This window comes from Triticum dicoccoides, chromosome 6B, assembly GCF_002162155.2.
Source record: "Triticum dicoccoides isolate Atlit2015 ecotype Zavitan chromosome 6B, WEW_v2.0, whole genome shotgun sequence".
Lineage (NCBI taxonomy): Eukaryota > Viridiplantae > Streptophyta > Magnoliopsida > Poales > Poaceae > Triticum > Triticum dicoccoides.
In genome coordinates, this window is record NC_041391.1 from 564,309,505 (window position 1) to 564,329,979 (window position 20,475).

Genomic DNA, 20,475 nt, shown 5'->3' on the forward strand with positions numbered 1-20,475 from the left:
GACTTAATTAAAAGTCTCGTCCCTCACACTAAAGTTCATCCAATATGTGTGACCCCCTAGAAGATCATCCATCTTCGGCACCCTCTTGTGTACAAGATGGTTCACTATTCTTGACTATGATGTAGCCCAAGCAACTATTAGCATATCATCGTCAGCTAGAGCCGATTGATTGTCAGAACCTTGTAACAAAGCTACATCATTCTGTCGATGAACTGAACCGAAGCAACACTCGTGGGAAGCATAACAAGAACATCAACCCTCACATGTCAGATGTGATCTAGATTGCAACCTGCATCTATTAATAAACCTTCTCTGATACCACTATTGGGAAACATAGTGGAAAACAAAAAAGTTTGCCCTACGATCACCCAGGAACAATATGAAGATGCATAACGGGTTTGGATCAACGATCGTTACCGACTCCGGGAGTGTAGTGGAAGTAGATATGTTGGTGTAGATCATACTTGGAGTCCCTCGAACATGGATGATGATCTCGTGAACCGCCCTTGAACGATCCCTGGAACAGAAGACCGAAAGCACGACCTCTCTACTTGGTTGCAAGCGTATGGTCTTCACGATCCGATAGCGCTTCGCTGTCTAGAGATAATCATTGCCGGAGAATTAGAGGGAGGAGATTAGAACCACATGGGGATTCTAATTATGAGGATTAGAGGTGTCTAGGGCTACCTCTAATCAGTCAACTAGGACCAGTAAGAACTAAAACTAGATCAACCAGAGGAGGCCCCAAAACTTGTGTTTCAATAGGGAGAAATCCTCTAGTATATATAGGTTGGAGAAGTAGCACAGGGAAGCCACCAAGGAGGGAAGGGAAGTCCCTCCTTGGGGCGCCGGCCAAGGGGGAGGAGCCGTGGCAAGGGGGGGCGCCAGGTCCTACTTGGGCCTTGTGGCCCAAGTTGCTTTCCACCTTTTGGCCTTTTTAGGGCCGTTCATATTAAAATTAAATATGAAAAGTTCTAAATACCTCCAGATCATTATATATATCCATAAAATTTTCCACCAATATATAATTTATGGGTAATACCCGGTATTACCCGATATTCACCGAAACCCTTCCGGGGACCCCGAAACGCTTCCGGAACCTCTCGGAACTATTCCGGATATTAATGAAACAATTCCATAAATATATTGTCATTACTTCCATTCTACTAACACTGAGCAGATTGTGATTAGATTAGGCTTGTGACCCCATAGGTTCGGTAAATCATAAACATAAACGAAACCCCTTCGTTCAATGACGGATAGCGGAACCATGGACATCCATATCGGTCCCATGATTACGCGAATGATATTCGAGTGAATCTTTGGTTATCATGTCATGTTCCCTTTGCTTAGCGATACTTTACAAAACCCGGTGTCCATTGGCATCCTCCTGAGTCATCACCATGCCCACTATATCATTGTTGTTGTTACCGATTTGTTCTTCTTTCTCGTTAATGTGTTCCGGCATCCCCGGGACATAGTCACCTGTGTCTGGCTAGATGATTATGTATGCCGTCACACCAAGAGGGACCTAAGAATATCTCTCCATCATCGGAGTAGCAAATCCCACTCTCGAGTTGTTCTGTCACTTGTCAAACTTTCCGGTGAGCCAGAAAGTTGTCATTATGATCACGTTGTTACAGGTAATGTTTGAGCAACCCCAAACCCCACCGTCTGGTAGGAAGTAACCGAGACACTCTCATGGTCCGAGGAACTAATAGACATGCTAACACTCCATGTTATAACAAATGATTTTAGACGATATAATCACAAAGTATAACATACATGTTTGGGTCGATTCAATATGATCGTTCTTCTACAGTCATACCCTCAATGTTGTTTTACGACTATCGTTACGCTTAACGATATCCTAAGACCCCAAAAACATGATCAGCAACAACACTTGAGCCGGTCTTAGATGCGGGACTGCGAACCTATTGTTTACCGTTTATCATTCCACACATGCATATGAGTTTTCCACTAAATCGCATATTCCAGGATCATAGGAGTTATAGCATGAAATATAAACTCTTAATTATGAAAAATGGAAATATAATCATACAATATCATTGCCTCTAGGGCTTATTTCCAACACCAAGTTCATGCACCACCAACATTAGAGCATAAAATGTTTTTTTTGCCAATTTCAGGACCAAACTACATCACACTTGTAGTTCAAATTTTGGAAAAAATTGATAATTGACTAGAAGTCCACTAAATGGATGGAATATAGAAATAATGCTCTGAAATGATTGAACCTTGGTGAGTGGGCACCCAATATGGCCTACTTTTGATAAAAAATGAAAGGGCCCAATTCTCTAAATTATTTGAGGCACTTCATTCACAAAAATGTCATTTCTGGGACTTGAAAAATGGAAAATTATTTTTAGAAAGGATTAATCGTAATTCCTATGGAAACATTGTGAACAATGATAATACCCACAGTTGTGCCAAATTTGGGCATGTTATCATGAAATATGCCATGTATGTGGCCATGGACATGGCAATATGCCTTGAAATCCATGCAAGTTCCTACTAGATTGGCCATTTTGTGAATGTTTCTTTTCAGACTTTTTGTATTGCAAGTTTATGATTTTTCCTAGAAAGTATTGCACGTAAGAAGGTTGCATGCTAATGCATTTGAATTTTCAAGGCTTTTTTCATTTTCTTTGATTGTTTTCAAAATGGGGTCAAATTTGCAATGTTGACCATTCATACCAAATATGTTGGATTTTGAACCTTAGTTGTCCCAAGTTGATGCACCACCAACATTAGAGCATAAAAGGATTTTTGTCAATTTCCATGACCAAACTACATCGCACTTGTAGTTCAAATTTGGGCAAGTTCTGATAATTGACTAGAAGTCCACTAAATGGATGGAATAGAGCAATAATGATCTGAAACTATTGAAACTTGATTAGTGGGCACCTAAATTGGCCTACTTTTGATGAAAAATGAAAGGGCCAAATTCTCTAAATTATTTAAGGCACTTCATTCAAAAAAATGTCATTTCTTGGACTTGGAAAATGGAAAATTATTTTTTAAAATAATAATCATAATTCCTATGGAAACATTGTAAATAATGGTAATACCCATAGTTGTGCCAAATTTTGGCATGTTATCATGCAATATGCCATGGATGTGGCCATGGACATGGGCATATGCTTTGAAATCCATGCAAGTTCCTACTAGATTCGCCATTGTGTGAAGTTTTTTTAGAACTTGTTGTATTGAGAGTTTATGATTTTTCCCGCAAAGTATTGCACATAAGAAGGATGAATGCAAAGGCATTTGAATTTTTGATGCTTTTTTCATTTTCTTTGATTTTTTTAATATGGGGTCAAACTTGCAATGCTGACCAATCATACCAATTGGATTGGAATTTGAACTTTGGTTGTCCCAAGTTCATGCACCACCAACATTTCAACATAAAATGATTTTTGTCAACTTTTAGTAACAAACTACATCACACTTGTAGTTCAAATTTGAGTAAGTTCTAATAATTCACTAGAAATCGAGTAAATCAATGAAATATAGCAATAATACCCTGAAATTCATGAAACTTGGTCAGTTGACTTCCAATGTAGTCTATTTTCTATCAAAAAAATGAGAAGACCCAATTTCATAACTTATTTCAGGAACTTCCTTCACAAAATGCGGTCTACTTCAATGGCCTTACATTGAACTTTGAAACTCTTCCGGTAACTCTGAAACACTTCTGGTTTTTGTTGAAACTATTTATAATATTCACATAACCATTTCTTGAATATTTAACTCTTAGTCCACTAACACTGAATAGATCGTGATTCCCTTAAGCATGTGACCCTGTAGGTTCGGTAAAACATAGACATGAATAAAACCCCTTTCGTTGAATGACCAATAGCGGAACCGTGGACATCCATATTGATCCTTATGAATACATGAGTGATATTCAAGTGAGCCTTTGGTTATCACGTGCTATTCCCGTTGCTTCGCAATACTTTACAAGACCCAAAGTGAGATATATCGATATCCTCTTAAGTCGTTCTCATGCTCACTATACCGGTCTCTTCGTTATCGGATTTGTTTTTCTTTCTCGGTGACATGTTTCGGCATCCCTGTGACCTAGTCACCTGTGTCTGGCCAGACGATGATTGATACCATCACACCGTGAGGGCCCTAAGAATATATCTCCATCGTCGGAGGAGCAAATCCCACTCTTGAGCTATCTAGCCCCTTGTCAAACTTTTCGATGAACTTGTGAGTTGTCGTTATGATCACCGTGTTACAAATGACGTTTGAGCAACCCCAAAGTCCATCGTACGGTAAGCAGTGACTATGATACTCTCATGATCTAAGGACCTAAAGCATACGTTAACTATCTGTGTTATATCGACTGACTTGCGACGATAGAATCTCAAAGTATAACAAACAAGTTGGGTCAATTTAATATGATCGTTATTCTAACATCATACTCTCAAAGTTGTTTTGGGACGTTACACTTAACCATATCCCAAGATATGAAAAACATGATCACAAACAACACTTGAGCTAGTCCTAGAGGCGAGACTAGGAGTCAGATGAACTACATGTGTTATTTTAATGTTGCATGAGATTGTATTGATTTGAGGGTTTTATAATGAGGGAGAAGGTTGTGGACGCAGAGAAGTGACCGGATGCTGCCTGTGGATGTGTATGGGTACGTTCGGGGACCTTTAGGCACTCGGATTTGTGAAGTGTGGTTGTAGATGCTCTTAGCTTGCTAGAATATCTCGTGATGACCCATTTGTTGCTCAAACAAGTTCTTTTATAGAGGGTTGCCCATCCTTTTTTGTATTCTAAAATCAAAGTGCCTAGGTCGTAATCTATTACAAATAGGGGAGTTCTTAGTTAATTAGTAGAAAGTGGACGAAGACCGACACATCACGCCCACAAGACAGGGCACCCCGACCGATCTGGCTACCCACAAAGACACACAGACACCACCGAAGAGACGGACTTCATCAAGTCTATCGACAAACTATCATCGTCTTCACTTCCCCTCGAGCAAGCAAACCCGAATTCACTACATGCAATCAAGCAAGAGCCGCATCGTTATGGGTGCACGAGATCCTAGCTGGCCTACGCCATTTATTAATCGGTCAAAGGTGTCGAGGATAAGGAAACTACAACTTGTTTGATGAGTCCCACAATATAAAGAAGCACATCTTTCATTGGCCACCAAAGATCACCAATTTTTGAACCTATCTTTTGTACGGGATCATTGCCACTGAGACATGGCTCTAATTCACCGCTACACAACAACAAGATGCAAGGACAATTGGAAAAACCCATGAACATGTTAGGGGTTCAATGACGAAGAACACGTCATGACCTAGCTCCTCCAGCCACCGTCATTGTTGCCACTTGAGTCTAAATGCTAACCACTGGCATCACTGGTTGGTCACCTGCCAACTGTGATGTCGTGCATGTCAAGTAAGACGATTCCCAAGGAGGGAATCAATTAAGCAATGTGGGGACAACGCCATCGGCAAACCTTGCAACAAGATCCCTAGTCTTTCATCCGAAGACAAGGGTTAAAAGGCCGAAAAACTCCACAATGACCCCTGCCCGAGGAAACAAGAATTTTGCGGGCTCCGTGTTGTTAGTGCTGGCAAGGGCGAGGCACACCTTCACATGAGTAACTAGCCTTGAAACTCTCACATGATCGGCAAAAGCAGAAGCACCATCAGGCCACCCACCCGTACTGGCCCCCGCACACCTCCAGCGCCCAGCCGAGGCCACCACATGCACCGGAGCTACCACTGTCACATCGCTATCACCAATCATCTCACCGAAGAAGGGTTTGTTTTTCCAGGGCCTTAAAATTCACAAACTTTTTTAAGTTCATCGAAAAAAACTAATATGTGAAAATTTAGTAAAACTCATGAACATTTTCCATGGTTATTTTTAAAATTTGCTAACATTGTGTTTGGATGTCTGTATTCTAGGCCTCTCTGTATTGAATTGGTTTCAATTCCAATTCAACGAGGAAATTGTATTGGACATGAATATGAATTCAGTTGTTTGGGTGTTAGTTGAATTGGCTCACGGAATCCAACTCAGGGTTCAATACAGAATCATGTTTGGATGTCAAACTATGGAACTGCATATCAACATTAGTATATGAATCAAAACGGAAGTTGTATAATGTGTGACTATAATTTACTGACTATATTGATTGTTTATTAAATATTGTAAATTTAACACACATTTGTTCAAATAAGTTGAAGTTCAACATGACTTAGTTCCAAATGTAACAAAACATATAGTTCAAATAGGTTCAAGTTCATCAAATTTTCAGCAAGATCTACAACAACAAATAACTAGTCTTAGCAAACTTTGTTCAGATAGGTTGTGCATGAACAAGAAAGAGGAGTAGAGGGATGGGAAGAAGAGGGGTGACTTAGATATGGTGGGTATTGAGTAGAGCATATGGGGAACCAGCCGGTAGAGGAGGGACATGGTAGCGCGGGAGGGAAGCCAGAGAAAGAGAGGGATGCCGAAGCAAGGGCGGAAGAGGTGGAACGGCAGCGGACGACCCGGGCAAGGCCATAGCAGGCACGGGCAGAGGAAAGGGCCACCAGGGGAGGAGGAGGAGGGCTGACTAGGGGATCTACCACAGGGGAGGCGGAGAAGGGTCGGTCAGGCAAACGACTTGCCAAAGTACGGGAGGAGAAGGACGACCGGCGAGGGGACTAACGTGGGTGTCACCGTCGCTTCCCTGGACGCCGTCTCCTATTTTCCCTGCTCGAGCCAGCCGAGGGGTGGGGATTCTTGCTCGAGCAGATAAGGGAGAAAATCGTCTTATTTTGCGGCAGTGGGTGTTTCTAGCGAAATCGGAGGGTATGGCCCGGTATCATGGGAGGACATTTTCCATGCCTAAGATTCACCATTTTAGTCTGCTATTTTCATTTACAACCCAAAAACCTGAATTTGTATTTTCCGAATACCAAGTGCAATACATCACCCCAATAGACATCCAAACGGGGTGTAATATGTTTAAATTCACACACATTTTCAAAACTCATAAACATTTTTTTGGAATCTTTTAAGAAAAAGCATGAACTTTTTCCATACTCATGGGCAATATTTAAACCCATGCACAATTTTTAAGTTAGTAAAATTTCATAATTTTGAACATTTTTAATTTCATGAAGTTGCTTCAAATTTCGTTACTTTTAATTCATGAGCATTCTATTTTTATTTTTTTGAATTTATGTATATTTTAAAAATATACAAAATGAGTAATTGAGTTTTTCAGAAGGGGAGCAAATTTACCGTAAACCGGTTTTCTGAGGAGGCAACACAAGTGAGTGAATTTCTTGCTGAGCTTAGTAGCACTAGATGATTCGAATTATACATATGCCTTCATGCATTATTGCGCCAATTACTAGCAATAGTTGGGTAATAGCGTCAGTGCGATGTCTCGCTTACATCGAGATAGGAGAAAGCATCATCCCGAGCGTTCGCCTTAATGGGCTGACCCAATAGAGCATTTCTGGGAAGGTTGTAAGGACCGGTTGTGCCGGTTTTAGAACCTCCCACACTTTCTATTTGTTTTTCTTTTATTTTAATATATTTTCCTTTATTTTTTCATTTTTCAAATGCTCAGCTTTTTTAAAATACACGTTTAATATTGTACATATGTAGGTTGAACATTTTTTAGATACACGTTGAATATTTTTCAAATACACATTGAACCAGTATCCTCATGCATGCTGAAAATTTTGTAACTTGCACGTTAAACATATTTTTAATACACATTGAACATTTTTAAACACTACTTGAAATTTTCTAAAGAAATGTCGGAACATTTGTGAAAAACAGGAAAACATTTTGTTATGTGTTAGAACTTCGCGTTAGCATTTTATATGTTATGAATATTTTTCTAAAATTGTGCAAGCAATTTTGAAAAATCATGAAACATAATTTAAACTTGTATTATTTTGTTGAAATGCCATGAACAATTTTTTGACTGGGTATGAGTCTTCTTACAAGTTACGGGAAGAAAAACTTATAATATAACAAACATCCTTGAAATAAATATTAAACATATCTTTAAATGTGTGTAGATTTTTCAAAATGTGACGTACATATTTTAAATGGTATATTCTAAAAAAATTGCGATAATAAAAATTTACAATTCATGAAACTTAATTAACCTATTTTTACAAAAAATATTTACAATGTTGATATAAATAAAAATCAAAAAGAGAAAAAACAAAACAAATGAACCTGAAACTACTAGGCTGGTCCATCATATGGAGAACGGCCGTTTCGGTGCCCGGGTGCATCTGCACCCGGTCAAAAAAAATTCGTAAAAAATTCAGAAAAATTCAAAAATTCCAAAAAAAATTGGGTGGTAGAAAATTTGATGCGTGAGGTACGCTCCAATTTTCAAAACATTTGGACTCCTGTGCAGTTCTCAGCAAAAAAGACAAATCAAACCAGAACAGTATATGAACAGTACACATTTTTACAGACCTCTGATTCGTCTTTTTTGCTGAGAGCTGCATAGAAGTCCAAATGTTTTGAAAATTGGAGCGTACCTCACGCATCAAATTGTCCACCACCCCAATTTTTTTTGGAATTTTTTGAATTTTTCTAGTATTTATTTTAAAAAAATTCGTGAGCGCAGTTGCAGATGGGCTCGGGCTCAGATTCGAATTTTCCACCCCATAAGCAGTCATATATTTTAAAAAAGAATAGGCAAATACCATTTCCCGCATTTTTTAACACACTACAATCGAAATCGCTCACATACTATTTGGCGTGTGGGACCTCCTATACTGCACGCGGCGCGCTGGGAGGAGACGCAACAGGCACACGTTCTCCCCCAGCGCGCCGTTTTGGGCCAGGCCTAGTGCGGGCGCCCTGCTTTTTACATTTGTTTTTTCCTTTTTGTTTTGTTTTGGTTTTCTTTTTTACTTTAAATAATTTGGACTTCCAAAGAACTTTATATATTTTTTTATCAAAAATGATAATTTTTGGAATAAATGTTCAAGAAATCATATAATGTTAACAGATTTAAAAAATCTTTGTGGTTTCAAAAAAATGTTGGTGTATTCCAAAGATGGTCAGCAATTTGTATAAAAGCCTTTTATTGAAATAATGTTCATGAAAATATCAACAAAGATTTAAAATTTATAAATATTTGCCAATTTCAAGATATTACTCCCAGTTTTTGGTCCTTCATTGATTGAAAATAGTTTTTTGGGATGTTCAAACAATGTTCCCATATTTCAAAAAATGGTCGCTGATTCATAAAATGTTCATGAATTTTAAAAAATGTTCAGAATTTTTAAAAATGTTCGCGAATGTGTAAAAATGTTCATGAATACATAGAAATGTTTGTAATTTTTTAAAGAATGTTTACGAATTTGAAAATTGTTCATTATTTTGTAAAACATGTTCACAAATTTCAGAAAAATGTTCATGGTCGCAAAACAAAAGTTAAAAATTCCAAGCAAGTGTTCTCAAATTTGAATGATGTTCATGAAAATGAAAACGAAAATAAAAGGAAACATAGAAGAAAAAAAATAGAAAAAAGAAAGAAAACTAATAAGAAGTAACAAATAAAAAACAAGAAAACCGGTTCAGGCAAGGTTCTAGAACCTCCCATAACCGGTGAGGAATACAGCTAAAATGGGCGGGCCTAAACACCGATCGAGCATGCTGGATTGGTGCGCGCTGGTCTCTGTTTGCGGCCAATTCCGGGTTTGCGTGTAGGTCGCTGGATAGGCACCTAGTGCCCAAATAGGAGACCGCTTGGCGCGTAGGTCGCTGTATAGTCACCTAGCGCGTACCCCGTCGTTTCCCTCATGCGACTGGTCCCTTGCTTGCGGCTCATTCCGAGTTTCTTTCCCTAAGGTTTTGTGAAGGTTCCAGAACCTTCCCTGAAACAATGTTTTTTTTGTTTTTTATTTCTTTATTTTCAATTTTCTTTTCTTTATTTTTTCTCTTTAATTCGAATTTTCAAGTATCAAATTTTTATAATTTTAGGAATATATTTCAAATTCATGAACATTGTTTGAAATCATGAATATAATTTGAATTTGTGAATAACTTTTATACATCATGATTTTTATTTAAAATTTGAAAGCACATTTATAAATTTGCAGATATTGTTTTAAATTTGTTCTAACTATTTTACAAATTTGTGAACATTTGTTTGAATTGGTGATTTGTTTTTAAAATTTGGCCACAATTATTAAAAAACACAAACGTTGTTTTTGTTTTTGACAACCTTTTTTGAAATGTACAAACACTTTTTTGAATTCATGAACAATTTTAGAGTGAGCGAACAGGTATTGAAGCGATGAAATGTTTTCAAAATTTGTGATTTTTTTAATATTAAAGTAATTTTTTTAGATTTCGAGAATATTTTATTAATAAATTATGAACATTTTTTGAATGCATGAAAAGTTTGTTTATAATCATGAAAATTTTCTAATATGTGAACTTTTCTCAATATCAGGAACAATTCTTGATTTCTCAAATATTATTTTCAAAATCATGATCATTTTTTGAATATGCAAACATTTTTTCAAAACCAGAAACATTTTTTGAATCCATGCATATTTTATGATTTTGCAAACATGTTTCAAAATCATGAACATTTTTGAATTCATGAACAGTTGATGATTTCTTGAACATCTTTTCAAAAATCACAATTTATTTGAAATTTGGAACTATTTGAAATCTTGAATTATTTGAAAAAAATAAAACAGAAAGAAAGAGAAAGAGAAAAACAAAATGAGAAAAAGAAGGGTGCCTCGCCCAGCAAATGGGCCGACCCAAAAGAGCGCGCTGGGCAAACGGGGGATGAGACGCCTCTTCTCAGCATTGGGCAAGCACTGTTTGGCCAGTGTCATGGAAGAGGCCAAATATTGAATATGGATTTTGATGTCTTTAAAGATCTTGTCACTCCTCAACATAGTGGCAATACCATTTAAAGATCTTGGTGCATATAACATCTTTTGTTTCGTCAATAAGGTTTGCTCCCCCAAAAGTCAGGCAGTCTAGGCGTAAAGATGTCAGTGTTCACAATATTTACCTTGTCCTGGAATACTTTCAAGGTTCCGTGTTAAACATTCCTACCATGGAGATACGGGCTATTGCACCCCTCTCCTTTTTCTGTCTCCCAACCATCAAACACATCTTGCTTAGGTGGTCTCATCCACAAAAAACACAGACATCATTAGACAAATTGCCCAATGCAAGGTAAGAGACAATATGTTCACCTATTCTTATTTAGGCATGTGGGTACCACCTGGGTCGCATACCCGTTGCTTTACTCCCGTCACATTCACCAAAATGCGTTCATCCAAACATGTGATCCATCATATGTCGTAACACCCTTCTCGTCCGCCCTCGAATGTTTTGACCTACCACAACCGGTTGCAAATCGCAACAACACATGTTGTCATTATTGTGTACTTTACATAAATTTTAACCATTTTGAAAATAAAATAATTTAATTTCATTTTATATGATGCTAAAATAATCTACTCACAACTAAGCGAAAAAGACGAAAGAAAACAATACAAATAGAAAACCATAAATGAACGAATAATCACTCACTGCACCACGTGTGACACATGTCGCCATGGGGGATGCTCTCTCACCTAACGTTCGTAGATATCTTCCTATAATTCGAAGAAAGTATTTGATGAAAACCAAGTTGCAATGAGAATTTCATAGAAACCACATTTTAGTGCTTTCCAAAGAATTCTCTCAAAAAAATACGATATGGCAGAAAGGTCATGTGCTATAAGAAATTGAAATTTAAGGTTCAAACGACAATATCTTTGAGAGCTAAGATTGTTTTTACATGAATAGCGATGCACCGTCTGTCACTATTCATTGCTTGGATTTTCTTTCTTAAACCTCCCAAAGGATTTTGATTTTGCACTTTATTTTTTGGATGTTTGTAGAATATCACCTCCCAAATATACTTCAAGAACTTTTAGAAACTTTTAATTATAGTGTTTATTTGTTTTGCCCTGTTTCTACTTCTTATCAGGCATATATTTCTATGGATATATCGTGGGTGATACATCCGGACACTGCAGGGACAGCTCTAAAGATATTATTATTGCCTTATGGATACATCCGGATTTTCTTCAAGCAAAACAACGCTACATATTGGCGTACACCTTATGTGTACATTTATAGCAGCGCCTGCGCCTGCTCCTGTGGCCGACGAGTCTGCCAGCCGCACCGGCACCGCTAATATCCTTCCGGCGGCGGAGGGACCACCGACCGCAGGAACTCCAGCTCCTCTTCGGTGACCGTCACTGGCTGTCCAGGCGGTAGGAACGATGCCATCGCCGGCGGCGCAGGAGGGCGCGCCCCGCGGCTGCTCCTGCCACGGGCGATGTCGTACTCGCGGTAGCCGCGGAGGTAGGTCTCCATGGGCTGGACGTAGCTGTCGAACCCGAGGTTCTGGCAGGACCAGGTGAAGTCCTCCGGCGCGACGGTGCGGCGGTGCTCCGACCTGGCCCGCTCGGACGCCTCGCCGCCGACGAAGCCGACGAACTCGACCGCGCAGTCGTGGGTGAGCTGCTTCGCGGTCTCGGCGATCTTGACGTTCGACGGCAGCACCCGCCTCATCAGGCGCACGACGTTGGCCATCGGCAGCGCGCTGCCCCCCTCCGCCGCCGGGTTCTCCGCGTCGCCCTCGCCGCGCTGCCCACCTGAAATGCAAACCAGTGACAAAACTACCATGAACAACTAGTAACTCTTGTTTTAAACGTGGGCGTAATCTCCCGGAGCAGCTCCATACCACGTTTCTTGCTGCTCCCTCCCATCGTCCAATCTGTTACTCACTTTACTTACTCACTTACTCAGTGTGTGCGCGTTGTGGTGGGAGCGGCTTGTGGCCTGGGCACCTGCATTTATAGGCGTCCGCGGGCTGGGCTGCGCCAGCCTGGACGGACGTGCCATGCCAAGGTGCATGGTGCCGCCGTGGCGCGCGGAGAACGAGTTGAGGCCGCCACATTGCAGCTCCGGCGAGCCATGCAGGCGTACCGGCGGGCTTTGTTCGTTTCTCACCTACGGGCAGGGTCGCCGGCGAGGAAGCACATCAATGCGCTGCGCAGGCGTTCGCAGTCAAATCTCTCTTATCTTTAGCAAGCGATTACTGTCTGGGTGGTAACTGAAGAGAGGAGGACGACGTAGTACGTCAACGAGGCGGGGGTGGTTGGGTACGCGCCGATGTGGGTACGTAGGCGTTGGGCGTCGCCGCGTCCCGTTGCTCGCGTCCTCCGTCCGCTGCCGCCTGGAAATTAAGAGGTCAGACCGCTTGCGGAGTTGACTTGTGCGTCCTCCTACGCAAGTTTTGAACATGAACCGCACTATCTGACTCCCTCGCCTCAATTTCAATTTCTATTCAGTTTTTTTTCTTCAGATTACTATACTATGAGCATGAACTTGCGTATTTCACTGAACACAGTCTCCAACATGAACACAGCCAATGCACTAAGGCTAAACAACCCCTCTTTAGTTCACTTTATTATATATGAACAGATCTTCTAATTCACAAATAAAACTAAACAATGAGGTATTATTTTGCTAATCTGGTTTTATTCATAATCTGCTCATTATTGTGCTATAAACAATGAGTATGACGTTTTATGGACATTTAGTGAAGTCTCCATAATTTCACTACTATTGTAAGAAGTTGTAAGAAAGATTTCACCAGTGGTCGAATCGGATTATATCATTATACATACATTTATCATAGCAATATTTTATGATAGTTTATTAAAAACTACTACATCCTTTCTGGTTTAAAGGTCTAAAATGCCCACATATATCCCTAGGTCGTCAATCTAAAATAATTTATTACAAGTTATATATCACAAAAATATACTATTAGAAACTTCAAAAGTCATATTTCCTAATAGTAGTATAATTATTGTGAGATACAATTTGTATTACATTGGTCAAATTGTTGATCTAGGTATACACGTTAGCCTTTTAAACTCAAAAGGAGGGAGTAGTAGCGTATTTGACGAGGGTCAAAGTGGCATCTTGGAGACTGTGTTCATGTTATTGGGGGTTTTGGTGGAGCATCCATTATACTTCCTTTTTAATGTATAGCCAGTGAAATATTTATTACATATGACAATGCTTGGCGGCTACTAGTAAACAATTTATATTAATTTCACATATGCAAAGAATGTATCCTATCCCCTGTACACATTAAACAGTTTTAAACTTATAATATGGTGCATATTTACCTACCCTATATTATAAGGCACATGTTTTGCGTGATTAATTTTTTTCCAACTTTGGGTTTTAAAATCCTTGAAAAGAATATCTAACTGTCACATGTATGACACCTTTCATGAGCACAACATAACATCTGGATGTTCTTCATCTTCATCATGACTCTAGATGCATTTTTGTTTCCCTTTGATTGTCATCAATGCCGCGGCTCTTTCCTTGCCAATCCCTCTTCACTTTATATACCTCAAACTGAAATGTTCACTCAACTTCTAAAAACTGTTCACCAAGCCAAAAAGTCTTGTCTGCATAAACTTTTCTTAGGTGTGTTTCCCTGCCTATCAAGTATGTTCTTGTATCTAAGAAATGTCTTCAAGTAACTCACTACAAATGTTCATATTCGTGAACATATGGAGCAATTCCTTTTTGTTGGGTTTTAAATACTTCATCCACATAAAAAGCAATCCTATCACACAATTACAAGAACAATGTGCAATAAATCATCGAAGGCGGTTGCCAGACTCAGTTATGTAAGCAATAAAGTGCTATGCAGTGGGGAAACACGTGAAAACTAAAAGAAAATAAGAAGTAACATAAGGAACTAAAATTCTTTTTGAGGAAAAGGGCTCCAACCCGATTCCATTTTCATAAAATTAAAACACCATCAGGTCTTATACATCACAGAATAACCAAACCAGGGAACGAAACCCAAATTCAAACCAGCTACAAAAAGTAGCTATTATAGGGAAGGGACATCCACCGATAGATCCAACACACCAGGGAGACCCACATGGTCGCTACATCTGCAACCAACGTCACAATCCCACTTCTTCCTAACAGGATCAATCACTAGAGGGCATTTGAAGAATGGGCGGATCACCGGGGCTTAGCAGGCATGAAAGACTCCCATGTGTTGTGCGTTCGCTCGGGGTGTGGCCATGGTAGTTCTGCTGAAAATAGCATCAGTCCGGGTTTGTTTCATTCAAATTATGCAAATTAGAGTCCTAAACAAGAGCAAAAATATTTGGAAAAGCAGATACGACGGAGATGTATCAAACACCCTCCGGCCAGCACACCCTTGGGAGCTTGCTTATCAGGGCCCCGCTGCACTCAGCGAGCTGGGAGCCACTACTCTTTGGCTTGGCGCGGAAGATCTTCAGCCACAGGACAAAGTGTGGCTCGATGCGCAGGAACGCCTCACACACGGCGATGAAGGCGGCTATGTGGAGGATAGAATTTGGGGCCATATGATGGAAATCCAGCCCGTAATAGAACATTAACCCCCTCACAAAGGGGTGAAGGGGAAACCCCCAGACATCGGATGAGGTTGGGGACGAAGAACACCCTCTCCCCCTCCTTGGGGGTAGGGATGGCGGACTTAGAACGGTCGGTCTCGCTTGACATCGGTGTGCGGCATTGAGTCGTGGTGGGGATGTACCCCGCCGCCCTGAGCTCCTCAATAGTGCCCCCCGTGAAGATGGAGTTCGGCCACTGCCCCTTTAGATCAGCGTCGGCCATCGCGGATGGAGGGGTTGGGATGGAAAGGTGGAGACTTGGAGTTGGATCTGGGTCCGTCGGAGCTCTAAGAAGCTTTGAGCAATTGAGCGAGTGATGGAAGCGTGGGGAAATGATTTACTGCCTTCCTTCTGTTTTATAGGTGAGTAAAAGACCAAGCGTCCTCACGCCCCACCGTGTAAATTGCATGTTTCCCAACGCCTCATGCCATAATACATGAATTGGTAAATAAACTTATCGATTATATCCCTGAAAACCCGGGGCACGATATCACTATTTATGAGACATGCTAATGAAATATTTCCTTGGGCCACGAAACATTTTCATGATAACTAACGGTCTAACTCTATCCCACGATAGGGGGTGACGGTTCGATAAAGCTGTCAGGGGTTCGACCCGCTCCCGCTGGTCATGCTTGCATGGCAAAGTCTTTGGGCCTAAGTTATCTCAAGACCTCGGATATGGGTAGACACCTTAGTAAAATAGGAGCCCTATGTGCTTCTAGCCGAGGATGCAGTTTCAAAACACATGGTCAACAGGGTCAACTGTAAAAGGAGACCCGGTGATTTAAAGTCAATTGAAGACTTTGTGTCCAAAGCGTAAGCTGATGAAGGAACTCGCCTGTCAAGCCGAAGAAAACGCGTCGGAGGATAAAGTTGTGATCATCGGATTTGAAGACAAGTTCAGGGGCTACTAACAGTGTCCTGGACTAGGGGGTGCTAACATGTATGGCCCACAGTTCATGGGTCGGACTTATGGCCTGATGTCTACTACGCAACTTTATTCTTGTAGACACGTGTTGGGCCTCCAAGCGCAGAGTTTTGTGGGACAGTAGCAATTTTCCCTCAAGTGGATGACCTGAGGTTTATCAATCCGTGAGAGGTGTACGATGAAGGTGGTCTCTCTCAAACGACCCTGCAACCAAATACAAGAAATCTCTTGTGTCCTCAACACACCCAATACAATGGCAAATAGTATAGGTGCACTAGTTTGACGAAGAGATGGTGAGAAAAGTATAGTATTGATGGTAGAAATATATTTTAATAATCTAAAATAAAAATAGCAAGGTAGCAAATAGTAAACGGGCACAAAAACGGTATTGCAATGCTTGAAAATGAGGCCTAGGGTCCGTACTTTCGCTAGTGCAATCTCTCAACAGTGCTAATACAATTGGATCAAATAACCATCCCTCAAAGTGCGATGAAGAATCACTCCAAAGTTCCTATCTAGCGGAGAACATAAGAATAAATTGTTTGTAGGGTACGAAACCACCTCAAAGCTATTATTTCCGTTTGATCTATTCAAGAGTTCGTACTAAAATAACATGAAGCTATTCTTTCCATTCGATCTATCCTAGAGTTCGTACTAAAATAACACCAAAGCAAACTTATATTCATAATACTCAATCCAACACAAAGTACTTCAAAGAGTGCCCCAAGATTTCTACCGGAGAAACAAAAGACAAGAACGTGCATCAACCCCTGTGCATAGATTACCCCAATATCTCCTCGAGAATCCGTGAGTTGAGTGCCAAAACATATATCAAGTGAATCAATACGATGCCCCATTGTCACCATGAGTATTCAATTGCAAGACATATATCAAGTGTTCTCAAATCCATAAAAGTATTCAATTCGATAACAACGAAATCTTTAAGGGAAAAACTCAATTCATCACAACAAGATAGAGAGGGGAAAACACCATATGATTTGACTATATTAACAAAGCCCGTGATACATCAAGATCGTGACATCTCAAGAGCCCGAGAGAGAGAGAGAGAGAGAGAGAGAGAGAGAGAGAGAGAGATTAAACACATAGCTACTGGTACAAACCCTCAACCCCGGGAGTGGACTACTCCCTCCTCATCGTGGTGGCCGCCGGGATGATGAAGATGCCCAGCGGTGATGATCTCCCCCTCCGCAGGGTGCCGAAATGGGGTCTAGATTGGATTTCATGGATACATAGGCCTTGCAGAGGCAGAACTTCTGATCTAGGGCTACCTGATACGTCTCCCACATATCTATAATTTTTTATTGTTCTATGCTATTATATTACCTGTTTTGGATGTTTAATGGGCTTTACTAAGCACTTTTATATTATTTATGGGACTAACCTATTAACCGGAGGCCCAGCCCAAATTGCTGTTTTTTTGCCTATTTCAGTGTTTCGCAGAAAAGGAATATCAAACGGAGTCCAAACGGAATGAAACCTTCAGGAGAGTTATTTTTGGAACAAACGCAATCCAGGAGACTTGGAGTGGACGTCAAGAAAGAAACGAGGCGGCCACGAGGCAGGGAGGCGCGCCCCCACCCTCGTGGGCCCCTCGTGGCTCCCCTGACCAACTTCCTTCGCCTATATATACTCATATACCCTGAAAACATCCAGGAGCACCACGAAACCCTATTTCCACCGCCGGAACCTTCTGTACCCGTGAGATCCCATCTTGGGGCCTTTTCCGGCGCTCCGCCGGAGGGTGAATCGATCACGAAGGGCTTCTACATCAACACCATAGCCTCTCCAATGAAGTGTGAATAGTTTACCACAGACCTTCGGGTCCATAGTTATTAGCTAGATGACTTCTTCTCTCTCTTTGGATCTCAATACAAAGTTCTCCTCGATCTTCTTGGAGATCTATTCGATGTAATTCTTTTTGCGGTGTGTTTGTCGAGATCCGATGAATTGTGGGTTTATGATCAAGATTATATCTATGAACAATATTTGAATCTCCTCTGAATTCTTTTATGTATGATTGGTTATCTTTGCAAGTCTCTTCGAATTATCAGTTTGGTTTGGCCTACTAGATTGATCTTTCTTGCAAAGGGAGAAGTGCTTAGCTTTGGGTTCAATCTTGCGGTGTCCTTTCCCAGTGACAGCAGGGGCAGCAAGGCATGTATTGTATTGTTGCCATCGAGGATAAAAAGATGGGGTTTATATCATATTGCTTGAGCTTATCCTCTACATCATGTCATCTTTCCTAATGTGTTACTCTGTTCTTATGAACTTAATACTCAAGATGCATGTTGGATAGCGGTCGATGTGTGGAGTAATAGTAGTAGATGCAGAATCGTTTCGATCTACTTGTCGCGGATGTGATGCCTATATACATGATCATGCCTAGATATTCTCATAACTATGCACTTTTCTATCAATTGCTCGACAGTAATTTGTTCACCCACCGTAATACTTATGCTATCTTGAGAGAAGCCACTAGTGAAACCTATGGCCCCGGGGTCTATTTTCCATCATATAAGTTTCCGATCTATTTTATTTTGCAATCTTTACTTTCCAATCTATATCATAAAAATACCAAAAATATTTATTATCTCTATCAGATCTCACTTTTGCAAGTGGCCATGAAGGGATTGACAACCCCTTTATCGCGTTGGTTGCAAGGTTCTTATTTGTTTGTGCAGGTACGAGGGATTTGCGTGTAGCCTCCTACTGGATTGATACCTTGGTTCTCAAAAACTGAGGGAAATACTTACGCTACTTTGCCGCATCACCCTTTCCTCTTCAAGGGAAAACCAACGCATGCTCAAGAGGTAGCAAGAAGGATTTCTGGCACCGTTTCCAGGGAGCCTACGCACAAGTCAAAACATACCAAGTATCCATCACAAACTCTTATCCCTCGCATTACATTAGTTGCCATTTGCCTCTCGTTTTCCTCTCCCCCACTTCACCCTTGACGTTTTATTCGCCCTTCTTTTGTTCGTCTTTTCATTTGCTTTGATGTCTTATTTGGATCGTTTGTTCGTTTGGTTGGAATAGTTGCTTATTTATTGCTAAATAGAGAACCTAAGATCTATGGATTCTCATCCGCTTGCCAATCTTTTTAAGCGATCCAATTATGATGAACCAAACCCTAGTGATTTTAGTGCACTAGATTATCTTTATGAGGTTTTGCTTGAAATTCATGAATCTGAAAATTGTGATGAAGAAATTTATGAAGAGATTCACGATAGCTCCTTGAATAAAAAGTATGATTGCTATGATTTTATTTAAAATTCTCTTTATGTCAATTGTGCTAGTAATATACAAAACCCTAAGCTTGGGGATGCTAGTTTTGCTATGTCTACTACTTGTTGCAATGGTCATGATTGGGGTGACTCTTCTTATGATCTTGAAAATTTATTTAAGCCCCATGATGAATATGAGATTGATAATAGTGTTTGCAATAATATTGAAAGTGGGTTTGGAAGAGTGACAACTTTAGATCCCACATATTTGGAGAATGTTCAATCTTACGGTATTTTTGATAAAAGTGGGTTTGGAAAGGTCATGACTTTAGTTAATGATGATCCCACTATTTTGGAAGAGTGTCAATTTCGTATGCATGTGGATCGTGTTGAGACTATGTTATGTGATAGCTATTTTGTTGAATTTTCCTATGATCCTACATGTAATTATTATGAGAGAGGAAAATATGGTTGTAGAAATTTTTCATGTTACTAAATTACCTCTCGTCATGTTGAGATTGTTATCGTCTCTTTCTTCTTCCTTGCATATGCTAATTTTTGCTTGCTATGATAATTTGTTTGCTTATAAAATGCCTATGCATAGGAAGTATGTTAGACTTACATGTGTTTGTCACATGCTATATGATGCTCCTTTTGTGCTTCAATTCTTGTCTTTGATGTGAGCATCATTAAAATTGTCAATGCCTAGCTAAAAGGCTTTAAAGAAAAGCGCTTGTTGGGAGGCAACCCA

General features: G+C 40.2%; 1 protein-coding gene across 1 annotated transcript; it reads right to left on the bottom strand.

The window, feature by feature from the left end:
• Positions 1 to 12,096: 12,096 nt before the first annotated feature.
• Positions 12,097 to 12,833, bottom strand: LOC119322615 (nuclear transcription factor Y subunit B-1-like). Its single transcript, XM_037596101.1, has 2 exons — positions 12,809 to 12,833; positions 12,097 to 12,719 (listed from the first exon to the last, which is right to left on the bottom strand). The coding sequence occupies exons 1-2, from the start codon at positions 12,831 to 12,833 to the stop codon at positions 12,253 to 12,255; spliced, it is 492 nt and encodes a 163-aa protein (XP_037451998.1). The 3' UTR covers positions 12,097 to 12,252.
• Between the last annotated feature and the right edge of the window lie 7,642 nt (positions 12,834 to 20,475).